General features: G+C 43.9%; 1 protein-coding gene across 13 annotated transcripts in view; it reads left to right on the forward strand.

The window, feature by feature from the left end:
* The window catches only part of KANK1 (KN motif and ankyrin repeat domains 1), a 129593-nt gene extending 117750 nt beyond the window's left edge, over positions 1 to 11843 (forward strand). For all 13 annotated transcript variants that reach the window (XM_080573805.1, XM_080573808.1, XM_080573804.1 and 10 more), the window contains 6 exons: positions 1074 to 1161; positions 3824 to 4043; positions 6606 to 6748; positions 7303 to 7503; positions 10102 to 10200; positions 10850 to 11843. In XM_080573805.1, coding sequence (XP_080429931.1) covers positions 1074 to 1161; positions 3824 to 4043; positions 6606 to 6748; positions 7303 to 7503; positions 10102 to 10200; positions 10850 to 10912 — 814 coding nt within the window. In that variant the 3' untranslated portion in view covers positions 10913 to 11843. The remainder of the gene's footprint in view (positions 1 to 1073; positions 1162 to 3823; positions 4044 to 6605; positions 6749 to 7302; positions 7504 to 10101; positions 10201 to 10849) is intronic.
* Positions 11844 to 19797: the final 7954 nt, after the last annotated feature.

A 19797-nucleotide genomic window follows, 5' to 3' on the forward strand; every position in this document is an offset into this window, starting at 1 on the left:
TATCTGCTAAATAACTGAGACGTGGAAATTCATAATTAAAGGCTATTCACAGACATTGGAGCTCTGAGTATTAAAGTGCTCTGAGCTTTACTTACATGGCGCTAAGACGGCCTGATATTTTACAGGTGGCACAAAGAGATAGGCATTGTCTGAAAGGAGTCGTGTAATTTATATTTACTTTAGCAAGGGGTGATGGTGAAGAGGGGCAGGGATGGTTTAGGTAGCCTTGTGTATGTGAGGAGCAAAATCTTTGCAAGCTGGCTGCCGTGGTGAAGTTCTCCAAGGAGAAGAGGCAGCGTGCCTGGCCAGATGGGACTGAGCATGGTCCATGCGGTTGGCTAGCTGGAGCATCTCATTGCCCTGGAAGCACCAGCAGCTGGTGTGAAACCCTGGAGGGTTAAAAAGCCTGCCCAACACACCAGCGTGTTAGCCCCTCAGCTTTTTTGAACAATTCTCCTGGAAAATTGACATTATTCTCTCTGGTACGTTCTAGGTGGAGACCTTTTGCTGTGGAGGCGTAGTCTGGAATGCCATGTAGCTGCCTTATTTTCAGTTGTTCCCTGAGTTTTGAAACTTGTGGTGGACAAGGGGCAAAAGTGAAGGGGAACTGGAGAAACAGTAAACTTCCAAAGTGGACAGGATGGGTGAATGTTAAAATGTGAAAAGGCAGGGTGGCACCACCTATGCTGTTGCCCAGCTATTAATTCATCGGAGCCATTGGTGTTTCCACTTTTTAACCGAGTAACCAAGGCACAGAGCATACGGCATGTCCTGTAGTAGTAGGTGAGAATTTCTACTAAAAGGGCTGTGAAGCCCAGAATACAAAAGGGAAGCATCGCCAGCCTGCTGTTCCTCCTGCTCCCCCCATGTACACCTGGGAAGTGCACTTTTGCTCCATGCTGCTGTTCACAGTGAAGGGAGTCCCCTCGGAGGAGAGCTGCCAGAATGGCTCCCATCTCTCAGCTTGCCCAGAAATGCCCATTGCCATGCAACTCTGGGAAAGTTAAATGTTTTGATATTGAAACATCAAGGGAAATATTTGAATGTGCCACGTGTCCTGCTGTCTCCCTCAGATACGAACTAAGTGAGAAGATGCTTTCTGCTTGTCACCTGCTGAAAAACAACATTGATGACCCCAAGGCATTGACCAACAAAGATGTGGTAAGCAATGCAGGGCAAAATTCTCTTCGAGCAACAACAGGGAAATTTTAGGGAGGGATAACTTCTTGTTTTACAGGGCTGGAATTGCAGTGGCTGGGCAGAAGAGGATATCGTCTTTCCTGGAAGAGTCATGAAATGCTTTTTCTATCAGGAGATATTTGTCTAGAGAATGTGTTTGTGCTCTTTGTGCTGGGGTGTTGTCGTTCCAAGACACATGCTTAAAAATAGTAATGTGAAAGCGCAGTTTCAACACATCCATGCATTCCCATGTTATTTCTGTAAGCGTTGCTCTAGCCCTGCAGTGGCTGGAACTCAGTTGTCACACTGGGAAGCTGCACGGGGTGAGGAAGCTGTTTCTTCCCATGACAAAAGCCCAGGGTCTGCTCTGGACTTGAACGAACTCTGCCTCCTACTAAAGGCAGGGATGCATGTTTCTTTCTGTCTCGCACGTTTGTATTTGCTGCATATAGGAATTGCCTGTGCCATTTTCTGAGGATGATCTGAAAGTAAACAAACACCGGTCACTACTTAGTGATACGAAACTGCATTTTACATTTGTTACAGTACTATGATGTAAAATGCAGGAATCCAGTACCAGTCTCCTCTGTGATGGTGCATCTGCAGCTTCGCAGAGAAACTAGCATTATGTGTGTATAATTCTGACATTTATAGGCCCAGGAACGTTTTGAAAGGCTGGTTAATACAGGTGTGAAGGGTAATTTCTAATCCTGTGTCAGTCCTTCAGGAGTAGTTTAAGGCATTCAAAGAACAAATGCTTCAGGCCCTGTTGGAGTTGAAAGTGTCAAAAATGGCATAATCAGGTGATAATCTCTGTCTTGGAAGTGTGATTTGAATTTACACGTTACTTTCTTATGCTTAAAGTGTTTGCCAGCACAAGTGGTGCTTTGTAGCTGGAAATGTCAGACTAATCAGCTCCTGTTCTCTGCCTAGCTGCTCATAAAGAAGTCTTGTCCAAAAAGGGAAAACTTTAGTACAGTTAGGAATCCATATAAATTTCCCTAGCTTTTTCCAACACCCTCAGCTCTTGTAGCTGCTGTTTATGCCAGAAGGAGCTGCAGACTGCTCCCATTGGGATGTCATGGATTACTTGAATAAAAGAAGTGTACCCCTTTGTAATACATGTGGTACTGTGACTGTAAAGAAGAAATTCCTCGTGATATTTTGCACTCAAAAATTTATAAAGTCAAAAAATATTCATGGTGTGTTACTTCATCACCATTTTTGTGCTTCGCTCAATGTTCACAGTATGTGTGGTCTTTAATTAAAGTGGATTGGACCTTGTAAGTTTTTATAATAGGAATATTGATGTAGAAGCTTGTAAAATATTCTCCCTTTACCAGACGTGGTTCCCCTCTAGAGCTGCTGGTACAGATCCTCTCTGCTTTCTGTCGAGGCTAGAGAAGTCTGCTGAATAACTTCTCTGCAGAATCGTCCTTGAACTCTGTGGTCACCGTGCAGGTGGGGGCTTATGGGGAGAGAAGATGGACATGCAAGTCCTTCCATGAATTCCAATTTCTGGGAAACTGGATCACAAAATGGGAGCTGGCAGTCACTGCGGGAGCCCCTCTGGCTCACGGCTAGGCCTGCTTTACCTAGGTTCCCAGCAGACAGTTGTCTGGCCTACAAGCCTCCTACCTCTCCACCCTCAGTCCATACTAGTGAAAAAGTTTATCCTGAATGTCAAACCTGCATCTCTTGTTGCAGCTTAAATCCATTACTACTTCACCCATACAACCTGGAGGTGAAAAACTGGTTCTTTTCTCGTTGTAACAGCCTTTTGCACTGTGAAAACATTACTGTGTTCCTTTTCCTGAGTGTTGTTTCAGCAAAGCATCTCCAGTCCTTCCTGTCTCTCCTGTAGGTCAGATTTCCTTGACCTCTAATCATTCTTGATGCTCGCCTTTGAAACCATTTTGACTGCATATTTCATGTCACTCAGTGTTCAGACAGGGCATGGTAGTCCAGCAGTTGCCATCACAGCGTTTGCCAGAGAGAAGTGACTGCATCACATGCTGTGCAAGCTATAAAATTATTTATTCACACCAGAACAGTGTTTACCTGTTACATGGTAGTGTAATGTTGTTTGCTTAGGTTCAGCCTGTGATCCTCTGCAATGCCCACCTATTCTCCTGCAGAACTGCTGTCTGTCCAGTTCTCCTGTACTTGGTGCATTTAATAACATTTAATACTCAGGACAGGGCCTAATTGGCTTAGCGTGCTGTTTTTCTGGTCCCTGAGAAATTTGTGTTCCTATTGCTCTTGGTCTTAAGGTTTGTCAGTGATTTATAAACTTGGTTAAGTATTTTATGGAAAGAGTTACTCCCAAGCCTCATCTCTGTTGACCAGTATTTGTATTTGATACCCATTAGTTCTGGGGGTAACCCCCATCCTAAAATGCAGTGCCCTCACTGAAGTAACATCCCTGAAAATAAGGTGAATCGAGGGGAGGTAAACAATCAGTTTACCTTAAAGAGAGGCTTAGTCAGAGGGGGAGCTTTAGCCCATGAATCTTGTTTGTGAGCTGAATACTCTTCCCATGTTGACTAAAAAAGGCCTGGCCTCCTGCATCACTGACTTGTGGGATGGCAAGTCCTTTAAATAGAATGCCCATATGTAAATTTTTCTGTCTTGGTTTTGGCAGAGGTTTTGTTTAAATACCATCCAGCACGAGTGGTTTCGTGTCTCAAGTCAGAAGTCAGCTGTTCCTGAAATGGTTGGAGACTACATAACTGCTTTTGAAGAGATTTCTCCCACTGTCCTCAGACATGTCATCAACATGGCGGATGGAAATGGAAACACAGCCCTGCATTACAGCGTCTCTCATTCTAACTTTGAAATTGTAAAGCTTCTTCTGGATGCAAGTAGGTTAACTGTTGGTTTTTTTTTTATTGTTGTTGTTGTCTTGTTTTGTTTGTACTGCAATCCTCACAGGTAGAATTCTTGATGAGTGGAAGGAGACGCTTGGGCTTCCTCCAGCAGCAAATATTTCAAAAGTTCACATGGTATCTCACTTTGATAGTCTAGAATCCTTGTTTCTACTGCTAGCTTTGGAAGTGATGGCTTTTGCAGAAGTTAATAAAACATGTAAGTGAACTATATACAGTGCTGGTCGGGGTTTGGGACAGATTCATGGACCCCTGACTCTCAGACTGTAGTCAAGCTTCAACAGCTTCAGCCTCCAGAAGATTTCTCTGGTAGCCATGTGGCTGCTCTTTATCCAAAAGTAGAGTGCTGGTGTGAAAAGATGCATTCGGGTATAAACACCCATGTTAAACACTCAGATGAGTCTAGCCTTATCTCACTAGAGCAGTACAGAGCTGTTTCTGGTCACCATTGTGGCCTGTCTCTACTGTTCTCCTGAGAAACTGGAACGCTGTGGCAGTCTGCCATTTAGGAGCATTTCCCTGATAGATGAGCAATGTGATGATGCCTCATTTAGTTGCTTGTGTTGTTGCTTCCTCCTTTCAATCCCCATGCAACCCACATGGTAGTGGCAGAGAGGGGACTTCATTGCATCTGCTCCCCACATGTGCTAAACCAGAAGGCGGTGAACAGAAGGTGTCACACATTGGAGCTGGTCCCAAGCAGGATGTGATTTGTTTAAGCCCAGTTTTGCTCCCTGACTGAAGTTTCTTTCTGAAAATTAGTTATAAAACCTGTCACAGTTGGTTGTGCAGCTCAGCTAGGCCAGCAACATGGCTGGAATGAAATGCATTACTTGTAAGCCTGCAACGTTTATAAATCCAAAAGCACAACACTAGATAAACAAGGACCTTCATGATACAGATCTCGGCTTTAATAATCCAGCACATCTGTCACACATGCGAAGACCTCCTCAGCAGGAAAGCAAACACTTTGAAATCTCTGGGCCTGTTTGAAGGCAGCCAGTTGGGAAGAGTGACTCAGGGCAGGGGAATGTGGGGAATGTCAGGAGGACAGTGCAATGCAGCGGGCTGCAGGGCAGGAGGAAACTGCTCCTCTGCTTCCTGGGGTCTCTAAACACAAGCACACTGATGTGTTGCTGGGAGTCAGGACGGATATGGTTTACAGCAATCACGTGTGTTATTATGAAAATGGAAGTTCTTAACAGTAAAATCCAACAAACGTGGCTGGTGCCAGGTGATAGTGAGGTGATGTCTAAATGGTGACTACAATCAACTTTGCAGTGTGAGTATACCACAGGCAGGTTCCTGGGCCAAGAGCATGGTGCCTATGTGTTTGGAGGGAAAAGCGGGTGAGACAGGAGACTCTACATCACCAGGCAGCATTACCAACACAGTAAATAGGAAAACACCTTTTCTTCTTTCATTGGTCATATAGAAAAAGAGCTGAAATGTGACCTCAGGAGATACATCTTTGCTGGAGTAGTCTAGTCAGGGAAGGAGAACATCACTTCCAACAATTATCAATTACTCACGAAGCAATGTGTGTAGCAGAGTGTCACATTATGTGGCTTCAGTGGCTTCCAAGGAGCCAAAAAAAGTAAGTTGTGTAACTGGTTATGAGGTAAGACAGGTAATGGTTATGGAACATGGAAACATATGTACATTTTTACACCTGCACTTGTAGTTCTTCTGCAACATTTTCTCTTCGGAATAAATATGAAGAATTTCCAGAAACATTTTTGCTTGTTCAAATACCTGTGGTGCAATTTAATACTAAGTCTAGAGATATTTTTTATGTAAGTCTTTGCTTTCCAATATGATGAGCACATTCAAAGACCTGCTTTCTGGTAAACTAATAAGCCCTGATGGATTTCTGCAGATATTCAGGAACAGAGACAGATTGGAGATTAAATGTGAATGAGAAGGAGAAATCTGTCAGCTCCTGGCACTAGTCAAGGTAGTTGTGTGCATTTGTTCCCAGAGTACCTTTTTTCAGAGTCAAATACTTTGTAGAGCTGGAAACAGTCTTTAATTGTAAGGTCTTTTCTACGGCTACAAAACGTCTCAGAGTACACTTGCAGATCCTCAAAACAGCACCAGTTACAGGAAAACGTTTGTACTGAGGAGAAATGTATTTTCCATTGACCACGTTGCTGGACTATTTTTGTTTTGCAGTGGGGAACACCTTGGGAGACTCTCCTGATCATGTTCCTAGGATTTGGACCCGTGACCCATTTTGGGTCAGGTTGAATTTCAGACCACTTACTTGTATAAAAGAAAACCAAAGCTCTAAATGATGACATACAAAATGTCGTTGTGTTCTGCCTCGCATTATACACATAGTAGAAAGGGATCCTTTTCTTTCTCAGGCTCAAGAGCACCCCTGTTTATTTTATTGAATTGCTTCCATTATGAGAGTAATTGCTGCCTTTTTTTTTTTTTAATGGGCTGCTCTACTAACAGTTTATTCAGTTCTTTCGCACAATTGCTGCTTTTTGGGTTCCTGCTTTCCAAAGAAATTATCTCATCCCTCTGCAGATGTCTGTAACGTAAATCATCAGAACAAGGCCGGCTATACCCCCATTATGCTCGCCGCTCTCGCAGCTGTGGAAGCTGAGAAGGACATGAGGATAGTGGAGGAACTGTTCAGCTGTGGGGATGTGAATGCGAAAGCCAGCCAGGTCAGCCAAATGGTTCACAAGATACCGTTCCCACTCCCGTGGCTTTTTACCTTTCCTTTCGTGTTCGCTTCCCCACTCGATTGGTACTGCTTTTGTAGTACCAATGCTTTTGCTTTTTGCTCTCAACCTCCATGGTCTCTTGATATTTATATTTTTGATTGCTGTATACATAATGGATCCATGGAAGAACACTTGAGCATCAGGTCTAGATGTCTCCTATTAAAAAAAAAAAAATGATATGAAAGAATCATTACTGGATTTTGGGAGGCATTTACGAGTTCTGCAACATTTTGTTCTTTCCAAGGAACTCCAGATGTCTGGAAATGGGTATGATGTCTTTCATTAATGTAATAAATAGCTATGCAAATGTGGGATACATTATGTGTAAAAGGTATTCAAATAATGACAAGCAGAGACTTGATGGTCCTATATAAAGTAACGCTTTTTTTTTTCTCCCAGAAGAAGTACAATGCCAACAACAACAACAAAGCATGCATGCTTTGCCACTGATTGTCTGTGTGGTGATTTGTTTTTTTTCTCTTCTTTTTCTGCAGGCTGGCCAGACTGCACTGATGCTAGCTGTGAGTCACGGGCGGATAGACATGGTTAAAGCTCTGCTGGCCTGTGGTGCAGACGTCAACATCCAGGACGATGAGGGCTCTACAGCTCTGATGTGTGCTAGTGAACACGGACATGTAGAAATAGTCAAACTTCTGCTGGCTCAGCCTGGGTGTAATGGCACCCTGGAGGACAACGTGAGTTGCCTTTCCAGATAGCTTCTCCACTCCAGAATGTTTTTCTAATTTAGTTTTTGGACTCATTGGAGAGCTGCTGAAATCTACTGACATGAATCTCAGACTCACAACACCAAAGTACCAAATGCATGAATCCTGTTTTGTGGTAGCAGCTGCTGAGATTATTTGCCTTGCTGCCTTTGCTTTTCTAACAGACCTACCCAGTAGCAATTTTTGTAGTTAGCTGTATGGGTGTGCAGTGATCAGAAGAGAAACCATTTGCGAGTTCATGGTAAAACATCCTTCTCACTTTCCCTCCCCGTCTCCTAGGAGTCTTCCAGTTTTCAGTTAGGACCTTATCTGGTGACTTAATGGCCTTGCTGTATTACTTTTCTGTGTCATGGCAAGCGTCAGCCCTACAGTTCTCAGAGGGTGTTTGCTCAGTAGGTACACCACGACTTTCAGGAGTACAGGTTGGGTCTGCCAGTCATTATGCCACATTGCTCTGACAATAAACAGATGCAGGGTGCGGCCTCAGTGCCAAGTGAGACACGGGCATATTTCTTGTTTGCAGAGATCACTGCAGCCTACACCGTCCTTGAACAGAGATTTTGGTCTGTAGAGTTCTCAAGCTGGAAAATGTTGACTTAGCTGGTTAACAACATCACTTTTTGGGTGCATTTCACTTCTTCCTGTTGCTTTCAACTCCTGAACGCTGAAGTGGAGCCTGGGTTTGGGATTTCACAGAATCACAGAATCGTCTAGGTTGGAAGAGACCTCCAAGATCACCCAGTCCAACCTCTGAAATTGGGAGGGTTTGAAATTTGAAATGTGGGAGGGTTTGTGTGGTTATGGGTTGAAACTGTTGTAGAGAGGCAGAGGCAACATTTCTGTTGACTCACCTGCTGCAGAAGCCTCCCTCTGCCTCTTGCCAGCACTTTGTAATGCCTGCCTGAGGGGAAATGTAGGAAGGCTGTGGTGTAACAAACCCTTTTTAGGGCAATCCTGGTTACTGCAGCCTGGATGCTGTTAGCACTATTAATTGTGTCAGTAAGTCTTTATGGGGACATGGTATTTAACTGTTCTGGTAGGTAGTTTATAACGTTTCCCAAGCAAAGCTTGTCTGCCACTTACTCATTTTGTAATGGGTTTGTGCTAAGAGAGTCCGAGATTTTTAGCATTCCCCGAGCTGTACTTAATGCAACTGACACTTCTCCAGACAGCATCGTCAGTAGTGATCTGAGCTTCATACTGCTGATGTGTGCCACTCTGGTAGTGGTTCACGTCTCTCTTTTAAGAACCTTGTTGGTGGTGCTGTTGATTGTGGAGTATTTGGCTTGCAATTTGTTGTTTTTTATGTTCTATTTCCCTGTCTGCACAGGGCAATTAGATTTCTTTATAGTTGCTCCCTGTGTTCTCCTAAGAAGACTTTCCACTTGAATGCTGTTCATCATTTCCCATGCTGGAGAAAGGGTCTGGAGTTCCCTTAAATTGGTTGCGACCTTTCTAATACCAATGATACAGCAGTGTCTGGAAACTGTGCTCCACTCAGAGAGCCAGCCTAAGAGGCAGTCCCTGTAAGAGGACTTCTCAAATGGGGCCAAAAACCAGGCGGTGGACCAGCAAGCCACTGTGATATTTGTGCTGAGGTTGTAGCTGCCTGCCTTGTAAGTTAAACGCCAACAGAGAGCAGCGTGTTGTAGCTACACGGCACCTCAATTTCAGGAAGGGGAGGGCACCAAGGAAAGCAGAGTTGGGGTTATGGCAGGTTCCTACAAGAGTGCCCTCTGACAGCTCGGAGGTTCACATCAGAAGTTGTCTGACATCCCCTTCCTCACCCAGGTCTACAGGGAAAACAGTAGGTTGAAATTTTGAATTTGAATTTATTAACACCGGTTTCAAATAGATTGAAATAATGTGAAATAAAATGGATAAATAACTGAAATAAATTGAAATAATTGAATGAAACCAGTTTCAATAAATTCAGAAAAAGACTCATTGCTTTCAGCAAAAACACTCTTTGCTTCTAGCAGCCTCAACAATTACGGTTTCTGAAAGAAATAGTATCTCCTGAGAAACTGAGGTGACTATTGGACTGGGAAAGCCCATTTATTGGTAGTCAGACTGCCATCAAGAAGCATTTAGAGCTATGAATGGAAGTGTTCTTAGTTTTAATGGGAGTTATAACACAATAATGATCCTCATAACAACAGTTATAATACTTGAAGAGCGTTTAACCCTCCTTTACCTTCTCTTCCACTCCTCACTGACACAGTAGTTTCTCTCAGACCAATCTTCTGAAATCACTGGTCTTTCACAGCTCTGCATGTAACGTGTGATAATGGTGTGCTCATTCTTGCTCAGCAATAATCTAGTCTTCTTGTTGAGAGAAATTACGAGGTCTCAGACAACTGGACTGCCTCATAAAACAGCAGCACAAGGTTTGTTGTCACTTAATTATAATAAAAGAAATTGAACAAGACTCTAAATTAACCCAACTGTCTGAGCAGTAGGACATCCTCTTCGGTAACTTCCCTTCTCTGTGAGCCGATGAGGCTTTAAGAGACCTGTGAGAGGACACAAACACTAATTCTCTTATTTCTTCTTCTTTTCTCTCAGGATGGCAGCACAGCACTTTCAATAGCTCTGGAAGCTGGACATAAGGACATAGCAGTTCTCCTTTACGCCCATGTCAACTTTTCCAAAACACAGTCCCCGGTTAGTACACAACATCCTAGATATTTTGAACAGTTTACATTTTAACTTGCGTCAATCCAAGTTAAAACTTGAATGTTTTAGTAAAACATGAACAAAAAGGGAAACCCGCTGACAGCTGTACAGCAAATGAAATTTCGAGTTTATTCATGGGATAATTTTATACTGGTAAGTGAAATGTACATTTTAAAATACTTACTGGCTGCAGTAGCCTGATCCCTGGCTGAAGGATACCTCCTCCTCCCTTGTTGCTGGGGGTGAAGATAGCTCGCTGGCAGGGTTCACACAATATGGCTAGCATGCAGAGGTATTCTTGCGTCATTGTAATACTAATTATTGACCTGGTCATGAAAACAGAGTTGTTTCTGGAGTTACAACTGTCCTGGATATTCAGGTAAATATCCACCTGTTCCTGCATACACGACTCAACCTCCTGATAAACTGCTGATAAATGCTTCACTGTCTAAACAACGCTCTCTCGATCAGTAGGTTGTATGATAGTTGGTACTGTACTTCCCAAAATGGGGAGGAAAAAAAGATTAATTTTGCACTTAAAGGGAAGGGATTAAACAGAGAGCTTGTGAGTGCTGTGTTCTCATTTGGCAGACTAAAATAATTTCCCTTTGATTAATTGTTCTTTCCTCTTTTCTAGGGCACTCCTAGGCTTAGCAGAAAGACATCACCTGGTCCTACCCACAGAGCAACATTTGAGTAGTGGTGTGTGAATATCTGTAAAAATCTTAATGCCATCTTCAAGCTGCTAAATGTTACTGTTTTACTGAGACAGATACTGAATGTAATTGTCTTGTGCCTGAACTCACCAGCAGAGTGAAAGCAGAGATCTAGTGCTAAAGATAGAAAACTACAAACTTGAAGCAAGCATATAGTGAGATAGCACTCAGCTGAGAGCCTTAGCCAGAACTGTTCTTTTGCTCACCTACTCATCTTTCCATACACTGGCATAAATCATGTTTTCTTTGCTATAGATTGTCCTTCCCTATGTTGTATACTGCCTAAAAGGTCTAAAGCTATCCTTGCAGGGGTCCCAGTGGCTTGTTTTTAATTGTTCTAAAATATTTATACTTACTGTGCCTAGACTTTATCACAGTAACATTCTGATAAATTTCATTCCAACACGATTTCGATGTTTTTAATCATTTTGAAATTCAGAAGTTGCAGTTGCTTAAATAGTGAGCTCCGTGGAGCTTGAGCTGGTGGGTAACTGGGTTAGATACTGGGGATAGGTCCTCTCATGAGGTCAGAAGTTCACTAAGTAACTTGTTGCTAATTGGGGATAATGTATAACTTTTTATATGAAAGATAATAGTATCTATAAAATTAACTCACACAGTATTTTCAACATTTTATATGCCTTAATAATTAAAAACTACATGAAGAATTACATGTCATGTTACCATATTTTTATTAACTGTGTCAGTGTATAAGCTCCATACATGTTTATTGGAGAGTAAAATTAGAGGTACCAGCTGTATATTCCCCTTGAGTGGAACTGAGTGTAGTTCTCGGTGCATATTTATGGAACGCTATTACCTTGTCACATTCACTTTAGTCATGTGTATTTAAATGTTTGAAGTGCCTTAGACTCTTGCCATATTTTCAGAATAAAATTTCATTATGCTGTTTTACTCCTCTCCTGTTTTACGTGTGATTTGTCATCATCCAGAAATGCTGCAAGCGACACCTGCAGCAGTGAAACAGGACAGATGGGTAAGTCAAGGCAGGAGGACTGGATCATTCAACCCCTGGGGGCTGCTCATGCAAACAGCATCATGGCCCGCATTAGTATTTTTCTGCAGACTGGAAGGAAAAGCTTTGCCCAGGACGGTCTGCCTTCGCTGATCTTGTGCTCGCAGTGAAGGCTGGACCCTTTGCTGAACTGGGAGAGAGCTGGCCTCCCTCTCCTGCCTGGGTGAGGCATCACAGGGAGGCACTGAAGGACTGCGCTCAAGTGGTTTGACCTAGGTCTCTGCATAGTTGCCAGCTGAAATGAAAGCCTTTGGTCTTTGTCTTCCAGGGGTAAATGCCTCAGCACAGCAGTCCCAAACAAGACCCTTCACTTAGGCCCTTTGCTTTGTCAGCTACTCGCAGTTGGAGACAGTTGGTGCATGCTTCCCTATGTGTCCATTGTCACCAAGGGAGGCGCCTCGAACCAGCTGCCACAGATCCACAGCGCAGCACTGTCTGCCTGAGAATTGGCCACACATACAGAGTACATGACATCAGCATGGGCTTCCTAAGAAATTTAATGTTCACACAGGAGCTGGGTGGGCTTTGGTTCAACCCTCCCCCGCTAAAGCACACTGCTGGAAGAGCTGGTCCCCTTGGACATACCGTTTCCCTACCAAAAACCCCACAGCATGATTTGCAGTCAGTGAAGCCTGTGCCTGGGGAAGCAGCACCACTGACAATTCCCCCAGTGTGTGCTTCAGCGCTGGGAGGGGGAGCTCGCGTGCAGCAGCTGCAGCAATAGAAGCCATGGCCTGGTTAGACTGGGAAGTTTCTGAGGCTTTCCAACACCCCTACAGCTACATCTCCCCAAAAAGCTCTCAGGAGAACAGACTCAGATGCTCTCATTGCTGTCCGAGGCCTGGTTGGGTCAACAAGGCAAAATGTCTCCTGATTTTAGAACTGTTGATCTGCCACCTCTTGCCACTATTTGGACTTCAGTTTGCTTTCCAAGAGTTAATTTGTTCTTGTCCTTACGAGTCTAAGGCACATGCTGTGATGGTGTTAAATCAAGCTGATGAAGTGGAAAAAAAAAAAAAAAAAGGATGACTGCCTTAATCTCTCTCCAGAACTTGTTCCTTTGTTCTAATTAATGTATTTTTAATTTCACAGAAAGTCCTTTATTTATTTATTTATTTATTTATTAAATCCATACTTGCCTGTATCTAATGGATTAAAATCTTGTTTAATAGAGAGATGTTGTATCACCAGGTCACCAGGTCAGAATTTGGACCGGGGACAGGTTTCTACTTTCTGTTACACCGGGAGTATAACTTTTATTTTGCACTGGTTTTACCAGCAACCACTTAGTTGTGCTTCCTTAAGGAAATAAGTAGTCATACTTTTAATGCCGACTTATATCTCATGACAGCAGTTTTAAAGCCTGTAGATTACGCTCCAAAGTCTGACTTTGTTAAAGAGTATGTTGAGTCATCTGACAAAGTCCTCCTCTATACAAATACAAAATACAAAAAATACAAAAAAAATACAAAGTCTCTGTATCGCTGCTGCAAATACCTGTCACAGTAGCATGTCCAACACCTCTTTGCCACCAAAACAGTTTTTCAAACAATGATTTTTGGTGCTGTACTACTACACTGCTAGAGTGGTTCATTTGCATACATGCATGTTTGTATATATTGTAGCCTGAGGCTAAAAAGGATTTGAAACACCTGTTAATTTAGATTTCCAATTAGTGGGCCATGATTCTTGTGATCTGGATTGGTGCAAGTCCGTGTCTCTTCCACCACAGCTTGATGGGAGTCTTGGGCACGCAATCACCCTAGAAGGGTTTAAAATAACTGGTTCCATGACTTAAGTGTGAAGTGGCGGAGAGTCACCAAACATAACTTTATATGTCTTTTTACCTGAAGATAAGCATAAGAAAAGCTGGGTGGACCATGCAGTGGTAAGGAGTCAGCTTGAAGGTCGCACCCAGAGGGTGGTGGTCAGTGGCTCTATGTCCACATGAAGGCCGGTGACGAGTGGCGTACCTCAGGGGTCTGTCCTGGGGCTGGTAGTATTTAATAGCTTTATTACTGACATAGACAGTGGGATCAAGTGCACCCATTTTTTGGGTGGTCCTGTGCAAACAAAGGAGTTGGACTTGATGATCCTTGTGGGTCCCTTCCAACTCAGGATATTCTATGAGTCTATTGGTATTTTGCCAAAGTCAGGGAATGCCTTCTGTCATCTGACCTAAAATTCTGTGAGGGGAGACACTGGATTGAGCAATATAAGCAACTTAAATAAATAAATATATAATAACAATAATTACTTAGCATTTTGTTCTCTTTGATGGCTCTCCTGTCTCCAAGAGGTTAACACCTGAAGCAGCTGACACTGTGAAAGTCAGGGCTTTCCCCAGGAAATAGTTAGAAGGATCCTGAAAACATTTAGACCCACCAATCCCCTCTGCAAGCCAAGTTGAATTCCACCTGCTAATGCTGGACAGGTGCTGGGATGAAGGGTTTTACCATGCATACCAGCTCTGACTTGAATTCCCCCTACACACTCTCCCAGGCATTTGTTTTTCAATTCAGATCAGATGATGATCGACTCTCAGTATATCCAAGAATGATATTGTCGTCACCTTTGAACTCCAACTGTCAGTGAATATATAAAAGCTCTGGCACTTTTTCAAGGCCATAAAGAACTTCACTGTTTTTTTTCCAGTTATACTGTTACACATTAAGTGAGGCTGAGTGCTGCTTGCAATCACCCTAGCAGATAAGAAGTGACGGTTACCAGAACTGAGTTTTACTGTGATGGAAATCAGCCTACAGACTGTTGATCTAAATGCAATGACTAAAGAAGGCATTTTTGCAGGACATACTTTTGGAGTTTTTATCTTCTTGATGCAACTGGAAGAACTGAAGTTATTCCAGAAATAGCTTTTATGTCTGTTTCTCCTGGTGTCTTATGCTTTTGGATGAGAAGTCTGGCTGCTCTGAGTCCAGTTCAGCCATGGTGTGAGTAATGCAAGCCTTGGCGTCAGTCCCTGACACACAGAACTGGCTCTGTTTGCTGGGATGGAAGAGGCCCAAAGGCTACAGACGTCCTAATACCTTTGAAAGGCAGCAGCAGATCTGGCCAGCTCCGCGCTCACACAGTTCAGCTGTGAGCAGCTCTCTTCACTGGGTTCTGTGGCTGTATGCAAGTCTGTAAACTTTATCTTTGCCTGCATCCAGATTCATCAACAGAAAGCTTGATGACAAACCTGCCCTGGCAAAAAGGAGAAGCATCAAAACAGAGGCTGTGTCCCCAGGGTGCAGGGCTAATATAGGTGCTTTGGTCTGCCCTTGAGAGGCAACAAGAACTGGAGGAAGGAGGTCAAGGAGCAGTGTCAGAAAACATGCACAGAGGGTTTTGTATTAAACATTCTTAGAAATGATTATAAAGAGATTAGAGGAAAGGGGATCCCAGATTCAGGTTTGTTTCATAATCCATTTTGGAATTGCAAAAGTGTTTGACCTCACTACTCACAGCCTAATGCATGGTGAAATCAATGAAAAAGTCTCCACTGATTTCAGTTGAATTTGGCTGCTGTGGCTCTCTGCATGCATATGTTGAACTGAAGTGTCCATTCAGAGTTCATCTAACTGGTTGCTGCCCATTTCTGCCAGCTGCTGCACCTTCTGTTTGGCTGGTTTGGTATATCATCCAACAGATCAGTACCTCATTGCTTCTCAACAAGTACAAGAGAGAGTGCTCTCAAGCAGCAATTGCATGCTATCAGCAAGAATATTTGGGAACACCTGAATAAGATATTTTGCAGGAAACAGTATAACTTTTTTTTTTTTTTGGTAAAGATGATTGTAGCAACTTATTAAAAGTGTTTGTGAAAGAGCATGTCTGTTTTCCTGCCAGGTTTTCAGGCAATGGGAACAAAGCACGTGAGTAAATCATGCTGGAAGCAGTACTGCCTTACGGCTGTATGCATACATTGGTCAACACATCACATGGTTCTTTGTTATAGGTGATTAATGAATTCAATGCCTCAAAAACTCTGCTGGAAGTGTTCTGCTTCCTTAATGATGTGCACATCCAGCTTTTCACATTAAGAGAAAAAGATAAGCCTTTTCCCCAACGCACACACCCACTCCACATATGATCCACCCCTGATGGATGCTCATGAATGAGCAACACGAAAAAATTTGAGTTTTCAAGCAGTTGCTACCTGTGAGCACCTGCAGCCTTTCAAAGGATGGCGCCAGGCATTGCAGCAAGCTTGATGAGCTTTATTTTTCTGTATCATTTTATCCACCTGCTCCCTTGCGCTGTTCTGCTGCCCTGGTTGAGTGATATTCTTTCCCCTTGGCCACTTCTCACTGGGAACAACTACTGTGCATTTTCTGTTTGGTTAGCCAACACAACCAGTGCCACCAAAGATAAATTGCCTTTTAAATAATTCTTGCTATATAAAACTGCCCTTCAGAGACCTCTGCAGTAGAGATCTGTAAATAAAGGCATCATTATACTCTTAACTGAGGATTATTAAATACATTCAGCCATGAATAAAAAAAGTCAATCTCCTTGTCTTCTAGACATAACTACAATTATTTCCAGGATTGTTGCTTAGATAACACAAGGGGTAACATTTTTTTTTTCAAAGCAGTGCAGAGGGTTTTGTATGAGCTGTAAATGCTGATCTGAATGGGAGTAGAATAGAGACATTTCTAGGAGATGTACTGGCATTTTTTTCTTCAGCTTTTCACTTAATGGCTTTAGCCACAGATGCAGAAAAACCCTTGCTGCATTTCCCATAGAACTTTGGCTAGCCAGAGTTGAAAGTGTAGCTCATGTTCCCCCAGTAACATTGACATTCCACATTCAGCCACACTAATTTCCCTGAGATGAAGATAAGCCATTTCATTTGCATACCAGGGCAAAGAGGCAGACTACTTTTTGACGGCCTTCATATCACACCGTTCTTTAAGGCATGAAAAGCCACCTGCTGTCTGTGGTGGTCAAACTGTGATTCCCTTTGCATTGCTCTTGGACATTTTCTGGGCCAGATAAGCAAATTTTCTCTAGTCCTCGGGGTGATTGAGACTTGTAGGCCTGCCAGTTACAACCCTGTGGCACTGGGGAAGTGTGAGCAGGCAGGAGCTGGCCCAGGAAATGGATTCCCCACACAGTGCAGTCATTCTTGCAAATTTGTCATGAGAATTTTCCAGTCCAACCACATATATCTGCTCAGAGTCTCTTTATTGTGGTGGTTTAATCTGCAGGAGGTGGTTTAATAGCAGGAGGAGCAAGAAGCATGTTAATTTCTTCCACAGTGGATGCTGATCTGGGAGGTGTGTGAATGGAAAAGCTATACAGAGAGGTTGAGAGACATTAGAAATATGTCTCTCAACATAATAAATAATGTTTATTTATCTCATAATAAAATGAGATTTGGTTTAGGAAAATCAGACAAACAACTGAGGAAAAATAATGCATGTTTGTAGGAGTGGGAGAAAGAAAGCTGTAACATGGAAAGAGAATTTGTCTGAGAGTACATTAAAGAAGCGCTGGCAGTGCAATGAGAGCAAAAATGGTCCGTGCATTACTTTTTCAGTTCTCTTCAGGTGGAGCAGAGGGGCACCTGACCCTGAAGGTACAGTGCAGCTTGGCAACATTTCCAGTCAGTGTCTCCCAAGGGACACCGCTACAAAGGCTGTTGCCATCAGCCTGGCCAAAAACAGTTGCTAACAAGTTGGAAGTTGAACTTGAGGAAGAAATTTCAAAGGATACTTATGTTTTGCTAAGAGATGAGTCCTATGTATAAGGAGTGTAAAACACTCCCTGGTATGCGATTGTGGAAATAGTGAACAGTACAGATGATTTCCAAAGGGGCAAAGAGATACAGCTAAGGGTGAGAAAGCTCTTCAGGTTAGCTTTGCAAACATCACGTTTTAGTTCTTGAAATGCCTCAGTGAGTTTTCAAATTAATGTGAGCTTGTTGCCATCTCTGTCTATGTGTCATAGGATAATTGTACATTCCGGCCTTCATACAACAATATGAGTTTTGGCAAAACTGGGTCAACTACAGCAGACAGAGCAGACACACACAGATACATGAAATTGAGCATGTATGCTTGCACATTTCTGAAAACAGGCTACCGGTAAGAATTTGCATCCTGCCTTTAATCCATGTGAACGAAATCATCCGGTGCCTTCCCGTGGTGCCCCTTGTGTCCCCCGGGGAGCCCAGCCGTGCCACCAGGGCCAGCAGGGTCTGGCTGTCCCTCGCGGCTGCCTCTCGAGTGAGCTGTCCGTGGAGCAGGGAGACCTCTACAGACAGGATAAATCCAACACTGCTGGCATGCGTTCGTAGGAAAATAACCAGAGTTACTGGCTTTTTTTTTTTTTTTTTCAAAAGAAGAGGGGGAGAAGAAAGTATGCTGGAAAGTAAAAAAAAAAAAAAAAGGCTCACGGGTTGAGATAAGGATAGTTTAATAAAAGGCAAAAGAGAGGGGGGAAATAAATAAAAAAGCACATCGGGAAGAAAAAAAAATTCTCTGCTTCCCATTAATGAGCAACGTTCGGCCACATCCCAGGAAGGAGGGCCTCAATACACACGCAGTTGTTTGGCAGAACAGACGTCTTCAAAACGAGAGCCCCCCCTGCCCCACTCCTTCCCCTTTCCCACCTTTTATTGCTGAGTGTGACACCACAAGGTAAGGAATGTCCCCTGGTCGCTTTAGGTCAGCTGCCCTGGTGATGTCCCCTCCCCACACCTTGCCCACCCCCTGCTGGCTCTGGAGGGTTTGGAGGGAGTCTAAGAGACACAACAGGGGTGCCATCGGCTGCTCCAGATACAGGTGCAGGCAGAGCAGCTGCAGGGAAAGTTAACTCCATCCCAGCCAGACCCAGTACAACAGAGGATCTTTTTACTGTTCTGTTATTGCTGGAAGGGACCCACAAGGATCATCGAGTCCAAGTCCTGGGTCCCCAGAGGACTACCCCGAAAGTCAGACCATGTGTCTGAGAGCTTTGTCCAAAGGCTTCTCAAGCTCCAGTGGGCTCGGTGCCATGACCACTGCCCTGGGGAGCCTGTCCCAGTGCCCGAGCACCCTCTGGGCGCAGAACCTTTCCCTAACACCCAGCCGGACCCTCCCCTGTCCCAGCTCCATGCCGTTCCCTCGGGTCCTGTCGCTGTCCCCAGGGAGCAGAGCTCAGCGCCTGCCCCTCCGCTCCCCTCGCGAGGGAGCTGCAGGCCGCCATGAGGCCTCCCCTCAGCCTGCTCTGCTCTGGGCTGAACAAACCAAGGGACCTCAGCCGCTCCTCATACATCTTTCCTTCTAGACCCTTCACCATCCCTGTAGCCCTCCTTTGGACACACACAGCTCAGCGCAGAGCAGGACAATCCCTTCCCCCGACCAGCTGGCAGTGCTGGGCCTGATGCACCCCAGGGTAGGGCTGCCCCTCCTGGCTGCCAGGGCACACTGCTGGCTCGTGTTCAGCTTGCTGTCGACCAGAAATCCAAGATCCCTTTCTGTGGGGCTGATCTCCAGCCTCTTGTCCCCCAGTCTACACATATAGCCAGGGATGCCCTGTTCCAGGTGCAGAAGCTGGCAGTTAATAAACTTCATGTGGTTGGTGGTTGCCCAGGCCTCTAGTCTGTCAAGATCTCTCAACCCTGAAGAGAGTCAACAGCTCCTTTCAATGTATTGTCATCCACAAACTTACTTAGAATACCTTTAAGTCCTGCATCCATGTAATTTAGGAAAACATAAAGTCTTGGTCTTAGATAATTATTTTTTCTAACTTAATTTTGAATTAATTGCCTGCTGCTTTCTGCTGGAGTTTTGTACTTACAAGGAGGCCCAGCAATATTCTCCTGAGATCTGGGATCAGGAGCTG

The sequence above is a fragment of the Anser brachyrhynchus genome, assembly GCF_964034855.1.
Source record: "Anser brachyrhynchus genome assembly, chromosome: Z".
NCBI classification, from domain to species: domain Eukaryota; kingdom Metazoa; phylum Chordata; class Aves; order Anseriformes; family Anatidae; genus Anser; species Anser brachyrhynchus.